The sequence below is a fragment of the Microtus pennsylvanicus genome, chromosome 4, assembly GCF_037038515.1.
Source record: "Microtus pennsylvanicus isolate mMicPen1 chromosome 4, mMicPen1.hap1, whole genome shotgun sequence".
In the NCBI taxonomy this organism is placed as follows: domain Eukaryota; kingdom Metazoa; phylum Chordata; class Mammalia; order Rodentia; family Cricetidae; genus Microtus; species Microtus pennsylvanicus.
Genome location: NC_134582.1, coordinates 82020194 through 82046913, shown reverse-complemented (window position 1 = coordinate 82046913; position 26720 = coordinate 82020194). Strand labels below are relative to the sequence as shown.

At 46.8% G+C, this 26720-nt stretch overlaps 1 protein-coding gene across 6 annotated transcripts; it reads left to right on the top strand.

Annotated features, from left to right (window-relative positions):
• Positions 1-176: 176 nt before the first annotated feature.
• Positions 177-26667, top strand: Secisbp2 (SECIS binding protein 2). 6 transcript variants are annotated; one of them, XM_075969648.1, is made up of 17 exons: positions 177-292; positions 1090-1238; positions 2154-2403; positions 2662-2803; positions 5071-5300; positions 8590-8665; positions 10847-11046; positions 14443-14565; positions 15819-15908; positions 16753-16885; positions 19736-19902; positions 20751-20889; positions 21483-21639; positions 22392-22612; positions 24576-24730; positions 25237-25426; positions 25896-26667. In XM_075969648.1, the coding sequence occupies exons 1-17, from the start codon at positions 257-259 to the stop codon at positions 25997-25999; spliced, it is 2562 nt and encodes an 853-aa protein (XP_075825763.1). In that variant the 5' UTR covers positions 177-256; the 3' UTR covers positions 26000-26667. The 6 variants fall into 6 exon arrangements, with proteins under 6 accessions (XP_075825763.1, XP_075825762.1, XP_075825766.1 ...); XM_075969647.1 differs by having other exon boundaries at positions 10844-11046; XM_075969652.1 differs by lacking the exon at positions 2154-2403 and having other exon boundaries at positions 192-292.
• The last annotated feature ends 53 nt before the right edge of the window (positions 26668-26720 follow it).

Sequence of the window (26720 nt, the reverse complement as noted above, 5' to 3'; positions counted from 1 at the left end):
GCCTCCCGCCCAGCCCTCATAAGCAGAGCTCAGCCGCATCTTAGAGGCTGCCAGAAGCCACCTCCAAAAGCAGCTGCCCCGTGTCTGTTCCCACGTGCTGCCCGCACATCCGCACGCCAAGCACTTCCGCCATAAAAAGGCTTCCGTCGCCTTTCGGTGACGTACATCCTGTCGCTGTAGCTCTGGTAGGCGGAAACGTCGAGTCGTTGGTTGGCCCCGCCGCTCGGTTCACGGCGCGGGCTATTCCGTGGCCGCTATGGCGTCGGAGCGGCCGCGGGAGCCCGAAGGCGAGGTAAGGGGCTGGCTGCGGCCACAAGTACACGCGCGGGGCCGCCAGGGCTGAGGTCTGGGGCGGGGCGGCTTGGCCCTCCCACGGCTCGACCCGCGAGTGATGCCACAGAGGCCGCCTACGGCCCGCGGCTCCGCAGACCCGCGTCCGCACCCTGCATGACCGCTAGATGGCGCACCGGCGCGCTCAGAAACCCACTCTAAATCGGCCCAGTACGGTGATGAAGTTGTCAGAATAACTGCGTCGTAACTGCAAGACAAAGCTCAGTTTTGAATTCCAGGGACTCATGGCCGTGAGATGAATTTTTTTCGCAAAGGTTCTATGTGGTTTACTAAGTACAAATCAAATATTTGGTGCTTTTTGTTGAAATATTCAGTGGCAATAAATTTCAGCAGTGTGTTTTATAAACTAGAGTTTTGATCATTCCCTGGGTGTATTTGGCTACAGTAGTTCCAGGATTCTTGTGTATCTCATACATAAAGATGAGAAAGGTAAAAATAACGGTCTCCGAGTTTAAATCCTCAGAATCGTCCTAAGTTATGGTTCTTATTACATAACAATGTTGGATTTGCTTCAACTTTAATTCAGGGTCAGAATTTCACTTTTAAAATCCAGTAAATGTCTTTTCCTAATAAATCATTAAGGAGATATTGATGCTAAAGGAATCTCTGTCTTTGCTGTGCACCTTTTAGTCAGCGTTGGACCTGTTAGAAGAATAGAGCAGCTTTCTTTGGATTTTTGTTTGTCTGCGTTTGGCAAATCTCAGCGTGTTATAGCCCAACCCACCCTTTCTTCCTCAGGATAGCATCAAGTTGTCAGCTGATGTCAAACCATTTGTCCCTAAGTTTGCTGGGCTCAATGTGGCGTGGTCAGAGTCCTCAGAAGCGTGTGTCTTCCCTGGCTGCTCAGCCACTTACTACCCATTTGTGCAGGAATCACCGGCGACTGAGTATGTATTTTCTAAAAGCCTTGCCTTACGTAAAAGGATTATTTCCTGGAGACACTGGTAATCACATACCTCCACATATTCTGAAACACTGATACCAACCTATTGCAGGGGAGGAAAGGAGGTCACAGCACAGTGCAGGATTTGGTGTAGGGGTTGAAGCAGGAAGGATCCTGAGGTCCTGGAAAGAGGCTGAGCAGGCAGTAGGGCAACTCCTCAGCAAAGGGAATGGCCAAAAGCTATTGAGTCCAGGGCCGCCGAGGCCGTGACAGGTACTTACTGTGCTGACATCCGCCTGAACTTCTTTTTTAACTTTACCACTTGTTTTGTGGTGATATGGATTAAACCCATGGCCTTGAGCATTTTACGAAAGCTGTGTGCCATTGAGCTCTATTGCCCAGTTGCCTAGTTCATTAGTTTTAAACAGAAGGTCTGCAACAGCCTTTGTAGGAAGAAAAAGAGGGTCTGTTTGATTGTATGTATGTACATGCACATGTGTTGTGCATGTGAGTGAATGTGCACATGTGTGCACATGCATGTGGAAGCCCGCAGTTGATGTTGATCCCTGGTTGTTCTCTTCTTCCATTTTTTTTTTGAGAAAGAGCCTCACTGAGCTCGTCAGTCGGCTGGACCGTGAGCCCAAGGGTCTGCTCTTCCCCACTCGGGGCTGGAGTTCCAGACACTGCTGCACACTGCTTTCCCAGGCTCTGAAGCCCAAGCTCAGGTCGTTGGCTTCTGCTGCAGGCATTTTACTGACTGAGCCATTTCTCTAGCTCACATTCCGTTGTTGGTAGGGGACTTTCCAGTGCTAGAGTAAATGACCCTAAAAAAATAAAAGGTTTAAACTATTGTCTTACAAAAAAATTAATGTCCTTGGTTTGTGTTATGAAATCTGCAACTGAAATTTACACTTTTTAGACAAAAAGTTTATCCTGAAGACATGGCCTTTAGAAAAGCCCCTGCATTTCCAGCGCAGTACGTATCTTCTGAGCTCTCCCCGCATCCGTTTGCCCGTTCCACTTATGCCCTTGAGTCTGCACAGAGTGCTTGCTCAGTGCCAGCCCTGCAGTGTGATTACAGCCAAGCACAGTGTCACCCGGGCTTTCGGACAGCAAAGCCCCGAAATGAGCACATGTGCCCTCCTCAGGACGCAAAAGGTGTATTGAAGGTGAGGAAATGCTGTGCTTTGTAGTGTCCTGACCCTGATCATTTGAGTGTTTAAAATGTAAGAAATTAGTGTGTTGAGTGACATTTAAGTGTTGCTTACCTTTTTGTGATAAGCAGCCTTTTTTACCAATGGTTTGATGTATTCGTTCCTTAAATGCTTAAAATGTGAATGCTTACTGGTTTGCTGGACTAAAGTTTCTTTCTCAGTGTGGTAGTAGGTTTTTTATTTCATACTATTTTCTTAAAATCTCTTCTGCAGAAAAAATACTCTGATGAGAGAAGAACGTGTGACGCGCAAAAGTCAAACAGCAGAAGGGCTGACGGCACGGTGCCATCCGAGATGAGACCAGCTAGAGGTTCCTGTCACCTGTCCACTCGCGCCGAGGGTAGTTTGAAATCAGGTAAAACTAACGACCTTATCTAGTGCCAATCTGACACCTTCCTGAAACAGTACTATCCCTGTGGGTTGCTTATCATGACTGCTCCAAGAAATGTGCCCTGGAGCCTGGCCTAGCTGAGGCCAAAAACACCTACCGTGGTTTCTAGACATTGCTTCTCTCAAGCAATAGTAGGGCTGGAAGGGGTCAATACAGCGTGGGATGTGTTGCATTGTATACTCAGAGGTTCCGTAGCCTGTTAGGACCACCACATAGCTTGCAGGTAATGACCCCAAGGTCAGAACATGCCCTTATTTCAAATCACAACCGTAGTCTTTACACTGTGTGTGTCCGTGCTCACTCCTAAACTGCATCTCCATTCTGAAGGCTCACTTTAAGTGACTTGACCATAGGACTTGACCATAGTTAAAATGCCATGCTAAATAGTACCAAACCTGGGCACTCTGGTTACTGGAGATTACACGCTGGAAAATTTCTGTTCGCACCTGGCTGAAAACTAGGGAGTCTACCTGATAACATATGTTGTTTTTAGTTTCAAGACCAGGCCTTACTGTATAGATCACACTGACCTTGAACTTTCTCGATCCTCCTACCTCAGCCTCCTAAGTGGTGGGATTATTAATGTGGACCACTATGCTTAGGAAAAGCTATTTTTAAGATCTCTTATGCCCGAGTCTTTAGAGTATTCCCAGCTGCATCTGTTCTTCCTAGAAGTCATCTACTAGTACTGTTTGACCATAGACACAACAATTTTCCTTTTTCATTTCTTAGAATTATTTGTTGTTTGTTTCCTTTGGTTTTTCGAGACAGCCTAGCGAAGAGCTAAGATTTTTTTTCTTCTTCTTCAGAGCTAAGGACTGAACCCAGGGCCTTGTGCTTGCTAGGAAATCACTCTACCACTGAGCTAAATCCCCAACTTACTTTTATTTGATGTGCACTGTCTGTGTGAAGGTGTCAGAAGACTTTCTGGAGCTAGAGTCACAGGCAGTGGCAAGCTGCTGTGTGAGTGCTGGGAATTGAACCCAGGCCCCCTGGAAGAGCAGTCAGTGCTCTCAGCTGCTGAGCCAGATCTCCAGCCCCCACAATTATTTCTTCTTTTTCTTTTTTTCTTTTGGTTTTTCTAGACAGGGTTTCTCTGTGGCTTTGGAGCCTGTCCTGGAACTCCCTTTGTAGACCAGGCTGGACTCGAACTCACAGAGATCCGCCTGCCTCTGCCTCCCAAGTGCTGGGATTAAAGGCGTGTGCCACCACCTCCTGGCCCCCCACAATTATTTCTATGATGATTTACAGCTTTTGATTTGTTGTTGTTGTTTGGTTGGTTTTTCATTTGGTTTCGATTTGTTTTGAGACAGGGTCTTACTGTGTAGCTCTTGTCCTGCAACTCACTATATAGACCAGTCTGGCCTCGAACGTCTGCCTCTGCCTCCCAAATGGATTAAAGGTGTGTACCACTTCACCTGGCTTATAGCTTTTTTATTGTTGTTGTTTCCTTTTGTTTGTTTTGTTTTTTTAAAGATTTATTTGTTTATTATGTACACAGTACACACTGCCTGTACGTGTGTATGCCTGCAGGCCAGAAAAGGACACCAGACGGTTGTGGAGCCACCACGTGGTTGCTGGGAATTGAACTCAGAAGACCAGCTGGTGCTGTTAACCTCTGAGCCATCTCTGCACCCCCTAGCTTTTTTTTTTTTTTTTTTTTGTATACTTAACCAGGGCTATGAACTTCCATGTGTAATTCTAGCACTTGGTTTAATAAGTTTTTCTATTCTCATCAACTCTATTTATGAAAGTGTGGAAATGTCAGTGTTAAATGTACTAACGTTGGGCTTATAATTTGCTGAGGGGCTTCATAAGCTGTAGCCGTCTCACTATCCTGGCACTGAAGTATGGGAAGAGGCTCACAGCTCCATACAGCAGTCCCCATCCACATTACTCCAGCAGATGGGAAGGGGGACGTTGGTTACTTACAGGAAATTGGTGAGGCATCCCTAAGTTTGCCCATCTCCGGAACATGAGGAATTAAGATGCTCAGCTGTGCAGTCAGCTTGACTGTCTCACCAGCTTTAGAGTTAGTCCAGAAATGTGCAGTCTGGTGGATGGCTTTTGTCATCTGTATCCAGCGCTGATGTAAAGAGGGTTAGCAGTAGAGCGAGCTGTGTGTTCACGTCAGCCTGCTGTATCCACTCGTTCTCTGAAGTTCAGGCTTGAGTGCTAATGAGCAGGCTGTATCCTGACTTTTATCCCAGCTTTTCGTCCTCTAATTACAGACGGTTGTCACAAACGAACAGACCGGAAGTCCAGAGTCCTTGAAAAAACTACATCTACCTCCAAACTTGAATTTGAATTTAGCAGGTTGGACTTTCCTGAACTGCAGAGTCCAAAGAACAGTAACATGCCAGAGACACAGAAGCAGCCCAGGTGGGGGCCTCTTGGCTCAGCTGCCAGTAACATGCCTCTCCTGGGAGAAGTAGGCAAGCCAGCTGCAGCGATGGTAGAGGTGAGTGGAAGGGCTTGTCTGTCTGTTTTCTTTGTCTTCTGCAAACGCCCTTGTGTTCTGTCACTTGAAACACTTTGTATGTTAAATTACACCAGATTGCTAGGGAAAGGTACTAGGGAGAGGCCTTGGATTTGCACTTGGCCAGCCTGATAATAACAAGATTGTAACATCTGGAGCTGATCTCCAAAAGGATCACCTGATGTGCGCCCTTGAAACCTGGTAGGCAGAGCAAAGCGTGGCACCTCAGAAGGGGGAGGTTCTGGTCGAGTCCATTTAAAGCACCCCTCCTAGCACCACAGCCTCACAGCCTTTGAAGAGATGATCAAGTGTGGTGACTCAGATGTTACCCACTGACCTCCAGGCATGCCCCGTGGCCCTTGAAAACCATCTCCCGACACACAAAGAAGTAAAAATACGGAAATTAAAAACTGAAATACTTAAGTTTATAACTTAGCTGAGACAGCTTCTGAAGTGGCTAGGCTTTTTACCTCTAACTCAGTCTCATTAATAACAGTAAGTTCAGCAGTGGTTACTGCAATGGTCTCAAAGTTTTAGTCCACCAAATTAAACCATTTTGTTTTCCAAAGACTGACTCATAATTCTAGGAACTGAAAAGTGGTGGATTATTTTGTTAGTTACTTTTAGTTGCTATGACCAAGATACCCAACATAGAAAGTGACGGAAGATGAGTTTGGTTCATGGCTTCAGAGGGTACAATGCATCATAATGAGAAAGTGTGGTGGTCATGTGAGGAGGTGACTTGTTCTCATTATATGGACAGGAACCTGCGCATCTGAACCAGAGCAGGTTTTAACCTTCAGAAAAGGTGACCCTACTTCCAGCCTTCAGTTTCTGTGTCCTGAAGGTTCCACAGTCTCCTAAAACAAAGCCGCCAGCTCAGGGGACAGTGCTCCAGCACACCTCTGGGATGACATTCAAGATTCCATCCATAAGTTAACTTGTGGCAGATTCCTACCCAAGAGAGAGAAGGGTACTAGACAGTATGGAAACAAAGAAGAAAGATAAAACCATGTATCTATTCCCATCTTGAAAAACCAAAGATAGATAAATAAATTTAATTAAATAAATAAAATCTTTTGGAGTTTTTTTTCACATTTTATTAAGTATTTGACAACAACTGTTTCTTTTGGATTTATCCTGTTACTAGTTACAATTCACTTAAACCATCTTGATTAAGTAAATTGTTTATAGTTTCCATTGGTCTTTGTGAGCTGCCAGTGGTATTTATGAAAAGCACAGATGTTTTTGTTTTGTGTGTGTGTGTTGCTGAGGATAAGCGCAGGTGCTGACAAGTGATAGGCAAATGCTCACTTGCTGAGCGATGTCCCGAACCTAGGCTATGTTTTAATAATTGTAATTTAGGTTACTGACCATACTGAAATAATAAAACGGCAAATGGATAAATTTGTAAAGTATATGATCCTAAAAATCATCTAAACTTTAAGGATTAGAGCAATGGCTCAGTGATTATCAGCATTGGCTGCTCTTTCAGAGGACCTGAGGTCAATACCCACATGGCAGCTCATTTCCATGCACATTTACAGTGAATCTATCTGCTTATGCAGGGGTTGCAGTTACTCTGGGGTGCGTTGTGATGTCCTTGCATCCTGCACCAAACATCATCACATGCCCTAACATCAGTAAAGGAGGCAGCCTGCTTCCTGAGAGGGCACAGGCTTTTTTGGCTTTGTGGATGTTTTATTTTGATTTGATGGACTTTTTTATTTTTTATTTTTTTTTTATTATTTTTTTTTTTTTTTGGTTTTTCGAGACAGGGTTTCTCTGTGGCTTTGGAGCCTGTCCTGGAACTAGCTCTGTAGACCAGGCTGGTCTCGAACTCACAGAGATCCGCCTACCTCTGCCTCCCGAGTGCTGGGATTAAAGGCGTGCGCCACCATCGCCCGGCTTGATGGACTTTTTTATATTTGATATGTGAACATTCATTTTAGGACCATTGAGTTTTGGGGGAGCAGGTATTATTTGTTTTTTGAGAGAAAGTCTATTATCTAGCTCTGACTGTCCTAGAACGATCCATCTGTCTCTGCCTCCCAAGTGCTGGGATTTAAGCCCTTTGCCACCAAACCCAGCTGTACCGTTGAATTTTAAGAATTAGAGAAATATTGGGGTACTGTCCTGAAAAGCTGTTTATGGGGTATGCGGATGCATAATTTGTTTATTTGGTTTTTACATTTGTTTGTGTTTGTAAGTGCATGTGGGCATACACCACCACGTGCGACTCTTACTCATTCTTGATGGTATATAAAAGTTGCATGTTATTTAAAGTACTATGATATAGTTATTGGGACCTATATGAAAACAATATACAATGTTTACATTGTAGGCAGAGAAGTTGAAGGTATTACCTAAGCTGTAGACTTGGGAAAGTTTGCTGGAAAAAAGTGGTTAACTTTCCCTATTATTTACTTAGATATTTGGACTTTTTTGTTTATTAATCAAGATAGGATTTCTCTGTGTAACCCTGGCTATACTGGAAGTAGATCAGGCTGTATATTATTATTATTATTATTTTTTTTTTTTTGGTTTTTCGAGACAGGGTTTCTCTGTGGCTTTGGAGCCTGTCCTGGAACTAGCTCTGTAGACCAGGCTGGTCTCGAACTCGCAGAGATCCGCCTACCTCTGCCTCCCGAGTGCTGGGATTAAAGGCGTGCGCCACCATCGCCTGGCTCAGGCTGTATATTTTTAATGAGACTATTTAGAGCAGGTTTAGGATCACAGCAAATAGAGAGGTAGGGACAGACTTTTTCATATGCTGCCTGCCCCATTCATCCCCAGCTTCCATGTCAGCCCACCCTTGTGTGTTACAGTTATGCAGCTTCATGGGCATGCCACTAACCTGGGCCTCCCAGCTGACATCTGGGTCACTGAAGGTGGACAGACCTGGAATGACATGTGTCCATCATTGTATCAGGCAGAGTATTCTCTGCCCTGAAGATGATGTTCCACCTGTTAGTCTCTCCCAAGCCCTGCAGCCTCTGATCATCTGTCTTTTCTGGAACATTGAGGAGTTGGGATCACACATTCTGTAGCTGCTTTCCCTTGATAATATACACTGGTCTGCGTTGTCAGCTCAGATGTGGGCCATTGCCTTCTTTCCCCAGTGGCCTCATGGGGAGCCTCCCCAGCAGTGAGTGAGCAGCCTGCATTCCCACCCCAGAGTGTCACTGTTGTGTAACCTGGCCATTCTACAAGGTATGCAATTCTGTATTGTTGTGAATGACTCACTTAATACTGGCTGGGCTTTTTGTAGGGTGAGATGGTGAAGACCAATCCCACAGATGGAGCTGTAGCTGACAATGCTGCCGCCAATTCCCCATGTACACGAGGTAAGAGGGACCACACAATGGCTGTTTTATAAGCACATTTAATGCCACTGTCATTAAATGTTGTTAGTTTTGAAGCTCTAAGACAGCTAAGGAGTTTTTGAAAACTAGCATCAGTGTTAGTTGAGAATATTGGCGCCCATATTCATGACAATCAGTGTAAAATGAGAGGCCATACTCTAAATGAACAGAAGTCTTGGTAAATGGGAATTTTATGAACCCAAGAATGAGGACTTTCAGTACTGTAGGATACAGTATACCTTTAAAATGTCAGAGTCCCAGGGCATCAATATATTTAAGTGATAACTGTTAATATTGGCATTATTCAAAGTTAAATCAGATTTTATTTTATTTTTTAAATATTTATTTATTTATTATGTATACAATATTCTGTCTGTGTGTATGCCTGCAGGCCAGAAGAGGGCACCAGACCCCATTACAGATGGTTGTGAGCCACCATGTGGTTGCTGGGAATTGAACTCAGGACCTTTGGAAGAGCAGGCAGTGCTCCTAACCTCTGAGCCATCTCTCCAGCCCTAAATCAGATTTTAAAACAAATACTACTTTATGGCCAGGCCTGTAACCCCAGCTTTTGGGAGACTACAGCAAGACACGATTCCACAAATTCAAAGGCAACCCTGGTCTTCAGTAGTTCTGGGATAACTTAGTCTTCACCGTAAGACTCTGTTTCATGAAACAACAGACTCTCCACTTAAAAGTAATAGACAGTTTGTTTTTATAAAAAATAACCTTTCCTATAATTAAAAGACTGTGGCTAGATTAGCCTTGTTTTGTACTTTCTTATCATGTAACTCCGTGGTCCAGTTTGGTGTTTGGTTCTTCTGCCTTCGGCGCACCACACTCCTTAGAGCGAGGAATGAGGAAGGCTACTGGGCATTTCTCCTGCCAGGAAGTTGATTGTAACTTTGTGTGCTTTCAGCAGCCTGTCCAGGAAGCCAGGTGTTTAGAAAGCATTGAGGAAATCATACTTCTGAGATGGTTATAGAAACTTGCCCTAGGGGCTGGAGAGATGGCTCAGAGGTTTCGAGCACTGGCTGCTCTTCCAGAGGTCCTGAATTCAGTTCCCAGCAACCATATGGTAGCTCACAACCATCTATAATTTGATTAGGTTCCCTCTTCTGGCATGAAAACAGAATACTGTATACATAATAAATAATGTTAAAAAAAAGAAAGAAAAGAAAGAAAGAAAGAAAGAAAGGAAAGAAAGAAAGAAAGAAACTTGTCCTAGAAAAATAGTCCAAACCATTCCTCGGTACATGGGCTCTTGTGTTCTTGGGTTCAGTATGGTACATCCCAGGACAGTTCTTCACTGCCAAGGCTGTCTCAGTTGCTCTGTAATGTGGGTCATGTGACTGACAGGCATTTGTCATCCCTTGGTGAGGGATGTCTTTTGTTTGGTGTCTATGTAGAGCTTCATGGGCAGCTGAGGGTAGCTTTGGTGTGCTCACATTTGTAATGCAGTTAGTTGCCAGTCCCTGTGACAGATCCTTGACTTGCTCTTACAGGCACAGAGCAAGATTAGTAGGCCCAAAGTGGATCTGCACTCTCTAATTCTGTGTTTGCCACACGAGTATTTTGTGAGTTGTTATTTAACCAAAACTTATTTGCCTACCAATCTGTGGTCTTCAAGTTAATAAATCTAGGCAAATAATTTATAAGTTGTAGGGGAAGAGACTAAGCATGCATGCATTCTTCTAGAAGAAAAACCAGTAGAGTGGATACCGTAGTTCTCAGATAGTGTTCTGGACAGTCAGTGGATACTGTAGATCTAGGGTGTTCTGGACAGTCAGTGGGTACTGCAGTCCTAGGGTGTTCTGGACAGTCAGTGGGTACTGTAGTCCTAGGGTGTTCTGGACAGTCGGTGGATACTGTAGTCCTAGGATGTTCTAGACAGTCAGTGGATACTGTAGTCCTAGGGTGTTCTGGACAGTCAGTGGGTACTGTAGTTCTAAGGTAGTATTCTGGACAGTCAGCAAGTGCTATGGTTCTAGGGTATTCTGGACAGCTAGTTGGTAAATACTGCAGTCTTGCAGGATGGTATTCTAGACTCTATCCTTTTTGTTATGTTGTGGATAACTGATTATCACACAATGCATTTTTGAATAATCAAGAAACTCCTGTTTACCGTTGAAATGTTTAGTAATTGCGGTTATCTTTAAGCAGAGTTATCTTGGACACCAATGGGTTATATTGTTCGGCAGACAGTGTCTTCAGGATCAGCAGCAGCAACTGGAAACATTGCTTCCTTAATAAGCCTGAAGAAGACTGCTTCATCAGCGGATGCTAAGCACGTCAGTGTGACATCTGAGGCTTTATCAGATCCTTCCTACAGCAGGGAGAAGTGTGTTCATCCTACCGCAGAGGTACGCATCACTAGAGACAGGGTGGGGCTGTGGTGGTGGCACTTGGGAGGCTGAGGCCGGAGAATTGTAAATTCAAGGGCAATCTAGGCTATATAGCAAATCCTTGTCTCCAAAAAAACCAATTAAGATGGTTAAGAGTCATGGGCTGGGAAAAGAGTGGGCAGTTAGTGCTTATTGGTGACAGACTTGGAGAAAGCTCTGGAGTTGCCTGCTTACAGTAATGTGTACATGGATGTAGTGCCACTGACCTGTGTACTGAAGCCTGGTTGGGTGGTAGTGTTTACGTAGTACACAGCAGGAAAAAGGGACAACGAGGCGAGTCTCATGGCAGATTCTGTGGGTCTGCTGTGGCCCCAGCTAGGTGCCTTCCTTCCCGATTCCTCACTGGCCAGCATGAGCTTCTTGTACTTGAACCTTGACAAGAGAATGGGATATTTGTCAGGAAATAAGAGAGCTTTTCTATGTGAGAGGAGGCGTCTTAAAACACTGCAACCACATGAGACCGACCTAGGCCCTCTGCATTTGAGTGACAGTTGTATAACTTGATCTGTTTGTGGGGCCCTTAGCTGTGGGACCAGGATCTGTCCCTGGTGCATGAGTTGACTTTTTGGAACCTATTCCCTAGGGAAGTGGGGGGATGCCTTGCCCAGCCTTGATGCAGGGGGATGAGCTTGGTCCTGCCTCACCTTGATAAGCCATGCTGTGTTGACTCTCATGGGAGGCCTTACTCTTTCTGAGGACTGGATGAGGGGAGGGTAAGAAGGAGCTGGGGAGAGGGGTCAGGAGGAAGGAGAAGGGAAACTGTGGTTGGTATGTAAAATTAATAGAATTTAATAAAAAATGACTGCAACCATGTGGAGTGTTTATATTTTTATTTGTTTTTTTGTTTTTGTTTTTGTTTTTTTTTTGTTGTTTTTCGAGACAGGGTTTCTCTGTGGCTTTGGAGCCTGTCCTGGAACTCGCTCTGTAGACCAGGCTGGTCTCGAACTTACAGAGATCCACCTGCCTCTGCCTCCCGAGTGCTGGGATTAAAGGCGTGCGCCACCATCGCCCGGCTATATTTTTATTTGTTGAGAGAGAGGGAGAGACTGTGTGTACCTTAAACATGCTAGCTCTCTACCACAGCCATGTTTACAGCTCTTGAATTCTATAAAAAAATGACGCTGCCATAAGTTCATGCTCCTGTGTGTGTGTGTGTGTGTGTTGATGCAGCTTTTTCCTTTAGTTCTTTTCATTTGCATTTAAAGAATTTTTTCATTTTGCATTTCACTTTACCTATTATAAGATTTCAGAATAGATAGAATATGTTCCCCCTCCTCCCACTTAAACTCATGCATTTCTTTTTAAAGAGTCTTTTGTTTTGAAGTGGGGTCCCACATGGTAGCCCAGGCTGGCATAGATCTGGGTCTCCAAGAGCTGGGTTTGCAAGTGTGAGCCCTTTGCCCCCCCCCCTTTTTTTTTTCATTCTCCAGTGACCGAGTACAGGTGCACAGCAGCCTTCTGTCTGGTTATTGGTTGTAGCTTCCAGATTGCCATCCAAGCCAGCTTTCTAATACATAGTGAGGGATCTGGGCCTTATTGGTTAACAGGTTTTTATTGAGGTTTTTGTTTTAGAAGAAGAGTCTGCTTGGCTCAGAGTTTGAGGGTATCATGGCAGGAAGGGCATGGTGGCGGGAGTGATTAGGCAACCGGTCATGGTGCACTCAGTGAGGAAATAGAGAGGAATGAATCTGTTTCAGAATTTTTTTAAATAATTGGTTTTTGCATCATTGTGCAAGTCTTTAATCCCAACACTTAGGACAGAGGTAGTCGGATCTCTGTGAGTTTGAGGCCAGCCTGGTCTACAAAGTAAGTTCCAGGATAGCCAAGAGTTACATAGTGAGACCCTGCCTCAAAAGTCTAAAATTAAAAAGAAACCAAACAGAAAATTCTGCTGTTAAGAGCACCAGCTGCTCTTCCAAAGATCCTGAGTTAATTCCCAGCAGCATGGTGGCTCACAGCCATCTGTAGTTAGATCTAATGCCCTCTTCTGGCTTGCAGGCATATGTGCAAGTAGAGCTCTCATAAACAGAAAATAAATAAATCTTTAAAAAAAGAGAGAGAGAGTTAAGATCTTGTTTGACAAAACATGACAGCTGACACTTATAATCTCAACACTTGGGAGGCAGAGGCAGGAGGATTGTCACAGGTTTGAAGTCAATGGGGTATATACCTAGTTTCAGGTCAGGGTGGGCCACAGAGTGTGGAGCTAGGCCCTGTCTAGGGGTTGGGGAACACGGAGGGACTTTGTATTTTAAGGAGTGGAAAATAGTGATTTGGATGATAAACTTTTTTCCTCTGGAACCTTCTTTGTTAAGAGTTCTTCTATGTAAATGCCAATGGTTCCTACAAGAGTTTAGTCATCTGAACATTGTTCTCTTCCATACCTCTTTGAATTTTTTAAAAGTGCATATGACTTTTCAGTTTGGTTCTGGGATTGAACCCTGTGTCCAGGCCCTGGTCTGTGGTTCTTAATTTCTGCCCCCCAGGGAAGCCCACACTAGTAGGTTATTGTAGATCCCGCTGCAGGCATCAAAACATAAACATGTTAAGAGGGGATTCTGTTTTCCTGAGTTTCATTTTATATTTGTATCCTCCTTTCTTTGGGAACTGGAAATCAATCCCAGCGCTTAGCATATGTACTCCCATGAAGCTACATCCCAAACTTGTATCTAATTTAAAAACAAAACATAATTGGCAATTTTACAATCCCTTAAAAGTGGTCTTTTAAACATAACAGGCTGGGTTGGTAAGAGTGCTCATTCTTTCTGCTGAGCCTTTTCTCCTGAATGGGTGAATGCTCCTGGGTTAGAGGAGTTCTAAAAACATCGCTGTGCTGATGAGTTCAGTCTCATGGAAAAGGATGAAAGTTTGCAGATACAGAACTCAGCAGTAGGGTTAGTGCTCTCAAGAGAAAACCCAGCAAGTCACCAGACAGATGGAGAAAGAAATGAGCTGGGTCAGACACAGATACCAATCCAAGCATGGGCAGGAAGTATAAGGCCCCCCAAAGCCAGGGCACAGCAGCCTCAGGCAGGAGCAACAGGTTCTTGGTCCTGTCGAAGTGGGGGTCAGCCTAACAGGCATGGGGCCAGGCTTTGCTGTGTTCAGAGACTCGTAGGAATCAGACACCCATGCAGAGGACAGAAACCTGCCTTGCTGGCGGGAATGACACACCTTAATGTGAGCAGCTCTCGAACAGCCTGACTTCAAGGTCAGCAGTCTGTCATGTCCAGGGCTGCAAGTCTCCAGAAAAGCGGTACCCTGTGTTTTAATTTTGTTCTGGAACAGGTCAAAGATTCTATTAAATACCCTTATATTCCACAGTTGTTTTTTTTTTTTGTATTTTTTTTCTAGGCCAAAGCATCACAAGGAGGGGAACTCGAACAAAATGAAACCTCAAGAAAGAATAAGAAAAAGAAAGACAAGTCTAAATCGAACTATGAAGTCCTGGCAGTTCAGGAGCCCCCACGTATTGAAGTATGTGTTTGCTCCAAGCTTGGTGTGGTGCGGGTGTGGTTTTCTCAGACACGGGCTCACACTGGCTTCAGGATCTCTGCTGCCTCTGTTAGCAGTTCTTTTCCTGCTTCGAAAGAATTTAACAGTCTTCCAGGATGGTAGTGTATGCCCATAATTCCAGCTATTGGAAGGCAGAGACAGGAGGATCGGGGTTGAAAGTCATCCTCAGCTACACACAGAGTTCGAGGAGAGAGGATAGCCAGGGCTACTTGAGAAAAGAGTAGTGTTCGCTGTCTGCCACCGTTTCTGCCTATTCCAGGCTGTCTCCTCACATGGCTGAGAGACCTGGCTGGAGCTTTAGTAGCTGCTGTCCAGTGCTGCTCATCTTCCCCTCCATTCTCGTCCCTTGCAGAGCCAGCTTTTATAGGCTTCCTTTTCTGTCATGTATCTATCTTGTGAAGTGCCTCACTATTGAAGGGAAGTGTAGAACGCCATACGTTCCTCGTAGACCCCGGTCAGGAGAATCCCATGAAATTGCTTACAGGAATATTAATTGTTGTCCCAGGATCCCTGTATTCATGTTCGCACACACTAAAGAGCCAGCTCAGTTCTCACGGCATTTCACTCTGGCCTGTTTGTCTTTTTCACATTCCGCTACCAGACTTGGGTCCTTGCTGTTTGTGTGTAGGCACAGGATCTCCCAGGGCTGCTGCCCAGGACATTCCCACCGAACTGGAAAGGTCATTCACAGAAGTCTTGGAACATTCCAGAATAGTAGTTAGGTGTAGGGCAGAGAGTTGTGTTTAGGCCAGTCAACTGGGCATGCTTCTTCCTTTTAATTCCCACATGACTTTATCCCAGAGCAACCAAAATGCTGACAGAATTGCAGCAAAATATGATTTTTAGTTGTTCTTAGAAAGCTTATTGCCTTGTTTGGCATAAGCCTCAAAATATTTAAATCTGCTGATTTTGGATTTCTGAGTTTCTCTGCTGAAAAACATGAGTCTTTTAAAGAACAGGTGTTTTGATAGACTCATGTTAAGGCAGTATGGTCAGTTCTGGGGACTCCTGCAGTACCTAGGTCCTGGGCAGCAATCCCTCTGGACCAGGGCAAGAGTGTTAGAGCTGTGTTCTAAGAGTAAGATAAAGTTGAAACTTCCATGGTAGCGACGTGGAGATGTGTGTAATCACCTTTGGGAACTGTTGGGAGTCAGGGAGAGCTTGTGTGCAGCTGCTCACCCCCGTGTAGGAAGCTGATGGTGTGCTTTCCCCAGGATGCCGAGGAATTCCCCAACCTGTCAGCTGCGTCTGAGAGAAGACACAGAGTAGAGTCCCCGAAACTTCAGAGCAAACAGCAGGCGCAGGTGAGTGTTAGATTGCAGACGCTGTCGCTTCCTTCCGATGTAACTGTCCTGCTACGGGAACTGTTAGGAGAACCTGCTCGCTGAATGTCCTCACAGAGGCCTGCCTTCTGATGGATCTCCAAGGAAAACAACGGGACCACTGTGAAACTGAAGCAGACTGCCCTTTTTGTAGTAAGATTTGGTGACTACAGTTGCTGTTAGACTGGGGGGACACACTGCCTAGAAACTGAAGAGGGAACACTTTTCTTTTTTTTTTTTTTTTTTGAGACAGGGTTGCTCTGTGGCTTTGGAGCCTGTCCTGGAGCTAGCTCGGTAGACCAGGCTGGTCTCGAACTCACAGAGATCCGCCTGCCTCTGCCTCCCGAGTGCTGGGATTAAAGGCGTGCGCCACCGTCGCCCGGGGGGAACACTTTTCTATCCAGCCCAGTCCATACTGAGCCAAAGGGGGTCATTCCTTCTTTTACCCTATCCAGTCAGTTCTGAGCTGGGGAAGTCATAGTTCCAACCAGGTAGCCTCAGACAAAAACTTTTAGAGTTTTTATTTGAGTCTTTTTGAGACAAGGTGTCACATGAGAACTCAGGCTGGCCTTGAACTTAAAGCAGTCCTTCTGCCTCAGCCTCTCGAGGGCTGGGGTTACAGGGATATGCCTCCATTCCCATCTTCACAGACTCCTGTAGCCAAAGATTTCACATAAGCTTTCAGTATATGCTATTAATGATAGCAGGTAATGTGAATTTTACAATCTTTTAATCTCTTTGTTTTATCTTTTTATTTTTGCAAAGTGTAAATCATGGTGTGCAAAATCCAGTATTAGGAGTAAACTTGTAAATTTGTGCTTTGTAGAATGATTTCAAAACTGGTGGAAAGAAGAGCCAGATTCCAGTGCAGCTGGACCTGGGGGGCATGCTGGCAGCGCTGGAGAAGCAGCAGCATGCCCCGCATGCCAAGCCGTCCTCCAGACCAGTGGTGTTTTCAGGTAGGCACCTTTGCACCTCAGCAAGGGCTCAAAGCTGCTTCCCGAGGCTGTTCAGTAAGTATTTCCTTCCTCATGGAAGTTCTTATCACCACCGCAGAGGGTGCTGGGATAGCCATGGACATGGACAGTGAAGGAGAGTAGAATCCTAACGAACCTGAACGTCTATGCCAGTTGGTTACCAAGTGTGCCGAGTCCACTGGGACATCTCTTCAGAAAGATGCTGAGATAATGTGGCACAGAATAGTTTACTCACCCACAGATGGAAACAAGTTCTAATGGACTAGTGTGCTCTACGTAGGGAGTGCTAGGTTAGCCAGGGCTACACGGTGAGAGCATCTCAAAAAATCCCAGTTACAGTTAAATATGATCTTTAAGAATCAAGAACCCAGCTGGGCGGTGGTGGTGCACGCCCTTAATCCTAGCACTGGGGAGGCAGAGGCAGGTGGATCTCTGTGAGTTTGAGGCCAGCCTGATCTATAGCACAAGTTCCAGGACAGCCAGGGCTGTTACACAAAGAAACCCTGTCTCAATAAATAAATAAATAAAAAAGAAGAAGAATCAAGAACCTTCAATTTAAAGTTAAAGATGCGTCCCTCTTATTCTATCATGGGTTCCAGGGATAGAACTCATTTTGTCAGGCTTGCAGAGCAGGTGCTCCTACTGGCTGAGCCATTTCCTGGCCCAGTTTCCCTTTATATGACAAGACTATGTTCCCAGGGCCTTCACTGTATTCTGTATGCATGGGGGACCCCACCCCACCCTGTGGGGGTAAGGAGGCTACTGTCTTAGTTACTCTTCTATGCTCTGATGAGACACTTTGTCTAGGGCAACTCTTATGAAGGTATTTCATTGGGGCCTTCCTGACAGGCCTTGGATGTGCAGGTGTACACACATGTGCAGGGAGGCTAGAGGACAGTGGGTATTACCTGTCACTCTGTCCATTCCTTCTGTGGATGTGCAGGTGTACACACATGTGCAGGGAGGCTAGAGGACAGTGGGTATTACCTGTCACTCTGTCCATTCCTTCTGTGGATGTGCAGGTGTACACACATGTGCAGGGGGGCTAGAGGACAGTGGGTATTACCTGTCACTCTGTCCATTCCTTCTGTGGATGTGCAGGTGTACACACATGTGCAGGGAGGCTAGAGGACAGTGGGTATTACCTGTCACTCTGTCCATTCCTTCTGTGGATGTGCAGGTGTACACACATGTGCAGGGAGGCTAGAGGACAGTGGGTATTACCTGTCACTCTGTCCATTCCTTCTGTGGATGTGCAGGTGTACACACATGTGCAGGGAGGCTAGAGGACAGTGGGTATTACCTGTCACTCTGTCCATTCCTTCTGTGGATGTGCAGGTGTACACACATGTGCAGGGAGGCTAGAGGACAGTGGGTATTACCTGTCACTCTGTCCATTCCTTCTGTGGATGTGCAGGTGTACACACATGTGCAGGGAGGCTAGAGGACAGTGGGTATTACCTGTCACTCTGTCCATTCCTTCTGTGGATGTGCAGGTGTACATACATGTGCAGGGAGGCTAGAGGACAGTGGGTATTACCTGTCACTCTGTCCATTCCTTCTGAGTCAGGGTTTCTCCCTGAACCTTTCCTTCTCAGCTAGGCTGGAAGCTGTCGAGCCCCAGCTCTCTTCCTCTCTGATCCCCTTGGAGCTGGGATTACAGGTGTGCACAGGATGCCTGACTTGGTACATGGGTGCTAGGATCCAAACTGCAGTCCTCATGATTACAGAGCAAGCACTCAAATGCTGAGCCGTCTCCAGCCCCTTTGGTTTGTTGCTATGAAGTTTATGTAAGTTAAACTTCTTCAACTGTACAACTTAGGAGGCCAGATAAGGGGCTGGATTCAGCTGTACCATTGGGTGCCAGGCGAGCAAGTAGGCATAAATAGGGGCCACCTAGCCACATATCTGCCCCAGAGACCACGTGAGAATAAGGCTCTGTCGATGCAAGCTGCTGTGCTGCAGAATGAGAAGCAATCTAGAAAGATAGTGCCGGCTGTCTGGACAAGTTGTGGGTGACTCAGGAATTGTGTGAGTGAGGTCGGATGGATGCAATGCCAGTTATTTTAAGATGATGCTCCAGAAAGGAGTGCCCAGAACATGCTGGGACAAATTCCGTGACTTCTTGGAACAAGGCGGTAGGCACATGGCAGTTTATTGGTTACCATCCCTTTTTCTTTGGTATTTTAGAAATCATAAATTCATCTAGGGGGAGCAAAGGAACTGGCAGGAGCAGGGAGAGACAGGAAAAGGGTGTGGTGAGGAGAGGCACGCTCAACGTGAGATCAGCCAAGTTAGGAGGCTTTCATGGGGGGAGTAGAGTATTGAACAGCGCTGCACCCAAAAGTGGGGTAGACGGGGAGAGTTCAACTCCAGGGTTGAGTAGTTATCAGAAGTATTGATTGCAGAGATCAACTGCCCGTGGTAGAACTTGGAGTGTGTTTATGTCCAAGAATCTCAAGAACCAACTAGAAGCATGACTAGAATTTTATAAGAGCCATGTAATATTGCTAGACAAATGGTGTCACTAAGATGCCAGTAAGCAACTTGTACAGGAGGCAGTGCCACCTGAGAGTGTGGTGATGAGCAGTTTCCCAGGATCCACCGGTAGTAAACGCAAACTACCTCAAATAGCCCAAGTCAGTAGTGTGATCCTTGTAGTTTTAGACAGACCTTCCCGACGTGATCCCAGGTAAAGAGTAAATACTGTTTAGAACCCATGCCAGTGAGAAGGAGTAAAAGGTGATTTGACAGAGGCCAGAAAGGCTGTGTATCAGAGGGTGTGTGGGCGGGGCTCCAGCAGGACCATCTGGCATCCCCACTCTGTTGCAGTTGGAGCAGTGCCGGTCCTTTCCAAGGACGCCTCCTCTGGTGAGAGGGGCCGCCGCTCCAATCAGGTGAAGACCCCACACAACCCCTTGGATTCCAGTGCCCCCCTGATGAAGAAGGGGAAGCAGAGGGAAATCCCTAAGGCCAAGAAGCCCACCTCGCTGAAGAAGGTATGTGGACTGTTTCCATGGAAGCAAAGCGCTGGAAGATGGATGGACTCTGCACTGTATGAAGGACTCAGCCCTTCTGCTTTTCGGTTGTTCTGGGGATTGAACCCAGAGCACTGCTTACATAGGCAAGCATTCCACCACTGAGCCATAAGCAGAGCCCACATCTTTGGCTTTTAAGGCTTACATTATAGACTAATGTTAGACCAAACTGTCAATTTTCTCTAGCAAACGACCCTTCACCCTCTCCTTGTAACAAGACGGAGAGTACGGGCAAAGAAAATCTCTTATTACTCCTTTGTGGCAGTACAGAAACCTAGACGGGGTGGGCGTGGGTGTCATATTTCCTTCCTCACACTCTGCTTCTCCCCTGGTGCTCTCCAGACTGTGGAGACTTCTCTGCAGGCCTTTTGTCCACCAGCTGACCCTGTGCTGTGTGCTCGGGGTCCATTTAAATGTTCGTGGTGACTGGGCAGTGGTTCTGCACGCCTTTAATCCCAGCACTTGGGAAACAGAGGCTGGTGAATCACTGCAAATTCAGGCCAGCCTGGTCTACGGAGCAAGTTCCAGGACAAGCCAGGGCTACCCAGAGAAACCCTGTCTTGAAAAGAAAAATGTCTGCTGGATGGCTCTTGTGCCACACAACTGGCATCAGAGCCTTGTGTCTCCAGAGAGAACTGTGCATTGCCCATGCCAGATGTGGTATGAAGGAGTCGTCATCACTCCAAAGCCATGACCAGATGTATTCAGCAAGCTGAACTTGGGCCTTTCTTGGGCAGAAGAGCTTATCTTTTAGCTATAGGTATTTAGGTGTTTTAATAATCTTTTTAAATTTGTTTTTAAATTTTAAGATAATTCTAAAAGAACGGCAAGAGAGACTGCAGCAGAGACTCCAGGAAAGTGCGGTGAGCCTGGCTGTGGCCAGTGATGATGCACAGAAGGTAGAGAATGGCGCCAGTGACCAAGCTGCCAAGCAGCTTCACCCTGCAGGTACCAGTTTCTGTGTGTGCATCCGAATAGTCCTTCAAGTGGGAGCTCCCATGAGAATAGTGATCTGTGGCAGAAATTGTGACGCTGCCAGCCTCATGTGGGCCTTGTGGTAAAATGCACGTTACCATGGAACCAGGAGGATGTGGTTTCCACAACCTAGTTCTACAGGCAGAGGAGCCTCTTCCTGAGGTTTGGTCTTGTGTGATGCTGGGAGCTCCAAGGTTATTTATATTTACCAACTATTTGAAACCTGGTGTCATAAAAAATTCATGTGTATGATTTTCCAGAGACTTTCTATGGAGTTGTACGTTCAGGGAGTGTACATAGTGCAAACATGTGTGACTAAAGGAAAATGAGTGAGTGGACAGACTTGGGAAGGGGCATAGGAAAGAACAGAAAGCTGCTCTGGCAGTCCACACATCTTCCGGCCTCTACCAAGGCTGGGTTGTTCTTCCTGGCTGGCTCTGCAGGATGATGGATTGTTGCTGTGTTACTGACACCAAGAGCCTTCTGCCCTGCAGGCTGCTCTCTGTGTGCAAGGCCCTGAAGTAGTGCACAGTGATTGCTCTTTTTTTCTTTTTCCCTCTCTGAAGGTTCAGAGAAAACAGAAGAATCAGTATCTTCTACACCTGTGATTGAGGGTGAGTCAGAAGAGCCAACTGCCACGGAGTTCCAGAGGGACCCAGAGGTCTGCCAGCCCGCCCCTGGCAGTGCCACCTTCCCCAAGATCCACAGCCGGAGGTTCCGGGAGTGAGTGAGCATTGGCTGCTGGGCTTGGGTTGGGGCTGACTCTGACTTCTCCCGCCTGCTGGTGTAGGAGCACAAGCTGCAGTGTCTGCCACAGTATGTTGTAATCCTGTGCTTGAAATCGGCTACAGAACTAGTTCTGCAGTCGGGGTGGGATATAGGCATCCTCTTCCTGTGTGTTTCTGCTAATGGTTGGAGAGTGTCCCTAGTCTGTTTTTGAAGCTGGAGTGGGTAGCAGTGACAGTAACTGGGCCTTCCATGTTTCACTTTCACGGAAGTTTCTTTCCCTCTCTATTTCCCTTCATTCTTTTCTTTTTCCTTTCTTTCTTCCTTATGTATTTACTTTGTGTGTGTGATGGACTTACTGTGTGGCCCAGGCTAGTCTTGACCTTGAACTCACATTCTTGCTTCTGCAGCCTCTGAATACTAGGGTTGCAAGTATGGCCACCACGCCTGGCTTCAGTTTAATTCCCTAGGGTATGATGCATTCAGCATTGCTCATACCTCCTCTTTCACGGAGTTCCTCATCTCTCTAGATGAGTGTTCGGAGTAGGGTGACACAGAAGAGAAGCCAGATAGGGCTTGCATAAGGCATGCAGGGCTGGGCCTCCATAGCATCTCTCCCTGTAGTAGAAGGCTGCATCCAGCCTTTGTGTCGCAGGCTTATCAGGAGTTGCATGTTCCTGGTGAGTACTGCTGTCTCCATGGCTTCTGTCTGATGCTGTCTGCATCTCCTGTGCTTCTGCTCCTTTAAGCTACTGCAGCCAGATGCTTAGTAAAGAAGTAGATGCTTGTGTCACGGGGCTGCTCAAGGAACTGGTGCGCTTCCAAGACCGGATGTACCAGAAGGATCCTGTCAAGGCCAAGACAAAACGCCGGCTCGTGTTGGGGCTGAGGGAAGTCCTGAAGCACCTGAAGCTCAGGAAGCTGAAGTGCATCATCATCTCTCCCAACTGTGAGAAGACACAGTCCAAAGGTGACAGCACCCCCACAGGCTCCTGTGCCAATGCCCAGTGTTCTGGGCTCACAGTCCCACAAAGTCGGTGGGCACACTGGCAGCTTGCTTGCAGTCAGTCCCAGTGTACTGTGAACTGAGCCCCTGTCCAGCACTGGTTCTAGTCCTCCCTGGCCACGGGCCTTCCTCTGAGGCCAGCCAGCAGGGTAGAGTGTGCCTCTGCCATGCCAGCTGCTGCTCCAGAGCTCAGTGGGGTTGCTGGAGACCTTGGAGGGGCTTTGGTCCTGCTTGCATTTGTTCTGTCTGTATTTAGCATCGCTGCTCACTCATAGGAAGTGGAGGGAACGTCTTAGAACACATGAACTGTCTCCCTGTCCCATTCCTTTCTCTTGTAACCTTTAACTCAGCCAGAGTCACACTGAAGTAACAGGTGCAGATCTGGTGCCAAGTTCTGAGCCATGGTCTCAGGTCACCATTTTACACCCCAGGCCTTGGAGCAGCAACAGCTAGACACCTACATGTGCACCCCAGCAGCTCCCCTCTGTGCTGACTCAGCACTGCCCCCACCATTACCACCAGCCAGAACATGGCAGGGCTTTGTGACTTGTCTGGCTGGCAGTGTGTCTGGTAGCGCTAGATCATGGGAGAGAAGGAGCAGACTGTTTTCTGCTCTTGTCTGCAGTGTACATCTATACACAGCAAACTGAAGTGGTCCCATAAAGCCTGCTAATGGAAAAGGCAAGCCTGGGCTTCCTGCCCTGGCAACCTCAGTTGACCCTTAGGCAAACCTTGGAGTATTTCCTTCCACAGCTCCAAGTAAGTGGTTTGGGTACCACTACCTGGTGTGTTTTTAGCTTCCTAACACCTCCGCTTCCCAGTAGATACTAATCATACACCCCTGGAAAGCTTTCTGCCTCCTGCTCTCCCTCTCAACCCTTTCTTACGCTGCTGTCAGGGGTCTAGCATGGGGGTCCTGCATGCCTGGCCCTGCCTTCGCAGAGGGCTGTAGTGAGAGCCGGGTGTCTCTGTGCTTCTCTAGTTTCCTGCGGTAAAGGCTGGAGAGCAATGGCAGTGTGAGAACAGGCATGTGGGGAGCCTGCGGGCCCAGGACCACACTTGCAGCTGTCAGGGTAGAGCTGCAGAATGCAGGACGTGCAGCGTGTCTCCCGCATCCCTTCCCTTCCCCAAACTATTTTAAAAATTTCTCATATCCCAGTTGTAGGAAGCCATGATTTTTTAAAATTCAGGGCTAATGTAGAGTGAACATTTGATCTCTTCAGATCATCAGGTACCAGGAACAGAGGTCGGGTTCAAGTGGGGTTGACAGCCACTTTAGATACGCATGGGAAGGGCAGGGGTCAAGGTGTTCCACTCTCTTAGTATGTTCTGAAAATTGTTCTTGGGCTTTGTGAGTCTACCCCTGTGGTCTTCTATTTCTGAGGTAAATAGGTCATTTCTTCATTTCTTCTTGTGAAATGTTGGAACATAGCGGTGTGTGCCGCCAGCACCCTGACAGATCTCCCTTCTGTTGGGGTGATCCTCGGTGCTGTTGGGCACCCAGTGACAAGGTATGTCACCTGTGTAAAGTGCTCCTTCATCTTCCTGTGTTGGCCTTGATGGTACCTCATCAGAAGCAGGCCCAAGGTAGTAAGGAGTCAGGAGCCCATGCACACCAGACACCTTGGCCTACACAGTGTGCTAGGCCCCCAGCCCCTCTGCGCCTCTGGTTTTCAGCCTGCGAATGGGACGTGTGGGGCAGTTGGTCAGTGACCTGTCAGAGTACTGTTAGCTGATTCTTAGTTTCCCTGAGCACGATGGGAATTGTGCAGCTTACATTTTGGAGGTGTCTGTCTGAGAACTGATTCTTCCTTGTAGTTGGGACTCGCTCTCTCCGGGTGGCGTTGGCATGGGCTGGCGGGGTACCTCGTTATCTACAGAGTCAGCGTCAACCCCATGTCCTGTGGACCTGTGCTTATTTGACCAGGTGGCCTGGACGACACACTGCACACTATCATCGATTGCGCCTGTGAGCAAAACATCCCCTTCGTGTTTGCACTTAACCGCAAGGCTCTAGGACGTAGTCTGAACAAAGCTGTTCCTGTCAGCATCGTGGGGATCTTCAGCTACGATGGGGCCCAGGTGAGTTGAGCCCCAGCCTTCTGGCTCCTTGTCCATGGAAAGAAGTTGGGGTCGTGACCTATAATGTAAGCCTACCAACAGGCAAACCATAGCCTCTGTTGTGTTGACCCTACAGAGAATTTATCCCAAAACAGAATCTTCTCAGAAAGCAGTAGCCTTTGTCTCCATAATAGCACCGAGTGAAGGTCCTGAATTTAACTCTAGGTTTATTACCAACCGAGAGGTACCATGTGCCTAAAAATTTGGCCAGTGGTGGTGCATGCCTTTACTCCCAGCACTCAGGAGGCAGAGGCAGGTGGATTTCTGTGAGTTCGAGGCCAGCCTGGTCTACAAAGTGAGTTCCAGGACAGGCACCAAAACTACACAAAGAAACCCTGTCTCAAAAACAAAAACAAAACAAAAAATTTGGCTAGTCTCCTCATCTCCTGGCAGCACTCCATGGCAGAGACTCCACAACCCTTGTTACCCCTACCTTGCTGTCCTGCAATGTGCTCTCTTGTGCTCAGGACCAGTTCCACAAGATGGTTGAGCTGACCATGGCTGCCCGGCAGGCATACAAGACCATGTTGGAGACGGTGCGGCAGGAACTGGCAGGACAGCCTGGGCCCCAGACTCCTCCTAACCCACCCATACAGGACCCCATCCAGTCCACTGATGAAGGCGCCCTCGCCTCCACTGGAAAAGAACCATACTATAGTAAGTGCTGTGGGGAGGGGACCTCTGCGTTCAGTGTTAGTCAGAACCTCAGGAGGTTTGAGAACAGCTTGGCACCAAATCCTTAAGACTAGCTGCCACAGTGGACTGTGGTAGGTCCAGGCAGTCCTGAATCCATCTCTTGCCCATTGCTTCTGAGATCTTAGTCCTCAGACGTCAGAAGCTGCAAGGTCTTATATTTGATGATCTTAACATTTGAGCTAAATATCACCTAAATAGAGGTGGCTTAAGGGCAGTTATACCTAAGACCAACTTGGGAAGGCAAGTTGCCAGGTTGTTGACTGATGCTTTTGGGGGCTGTGATTGATGCTGCTCACTAAGGGAGATCCAGCCTAGCAAGTGTGGAAGAGTGAGTAGAGCTGACCGTGCACAGTTAGCAACATCTCATCAAGCCTCTGTGGAGTTTTGTGACCTGTCAGTGTCTGTCACTTGGGCTGTTTTCCTGTTGCAGTTGAGATTTGGAGAAAGCATCTGGAAGCATGCAGTCAGCGTGCCCTGGAGCTGGAAGACTCCCTGGAGACCTCAACCTCTCAGATGATGAACTTGAATTTATAAGAAGAGTTCTTGCCTGTGTGTCTGTGTATTGGGTAAGGATGGGGGAGGCAGGAGAAAGACTTCCTTCTCGATTCTTTACTGAGCCGATGTAGTTTATGTAACTGTAGAGTTGGAAATTCACTGGCCTGAGGGCAAAGGGAGCAGCTGGTGTAGCTGTTAGAGTCCAGCAGGTGGACACAGATATACTCGTGAGAGCCTTGCCTAAGAGCTGGTGATTCAGCTTTGGTTCCCTCTGCACACTGGACCTGGAAAGTGCTGGAGACCGTGGTCCTGGGTACTGTGGCTGCCTAGGAAACACTCTATTACAGAGCCACTGAACCAGTGACGGGGAGGCGGAACAGGGGCTGTGCTCCTGTGGGGACTATGGAGGGCCCCTTCTCAGGGGTTGGAGCCCTGCCACTTTGTGCTGCCAAGGATTTGCTAAAATGAGCCTCAGAAGAAAATTAGTTTCTAACATGACTTTTTGACATAAATTAATCCTTTTAGTTTTTATTTTCCAAAGAAGCAGTATATATCAAATTTGTAGATTTCAGTGTGGATTCTACAGATCTTTTTAATGACCGTACGATGAATGTGGTTTCTGTCTTAAAGGACAGAGCTTGCTTGCATATTTTCTCTGCAAGTGAGAGGGCTATTTATTTTGAATAAAGAGTGATTATTTAATTTCATCTCAGACTCTGGTGGTGTCAGTCTTACTGGTTATTCCCACTGGGATTCCTTA

Bases quoted from the DNA above. Each gene is read 5' to 3' on its own strand.
- Secisbp2 (XM_075969647.1), top strand. From the start codon at position 257: ATGGCGTCGGAGCGGCCGCGGGAGCCCGAAGGCGAG. The intron at 2,404-2,661 runs GTGAGGAAATGC...TCTCTTCTGCAG, and splicing joins ACGCAAAAGGTGTATTGAAG to AAAAAATACTCTGATGAGAG. The intron at 25,427-25,895 runs GTAAGTGCTGTG...TTCCTGTTGCAG, and splicing joins TGGAAAAGAACCATACTATA to TTGAGATTTGGAGAAAGCAT.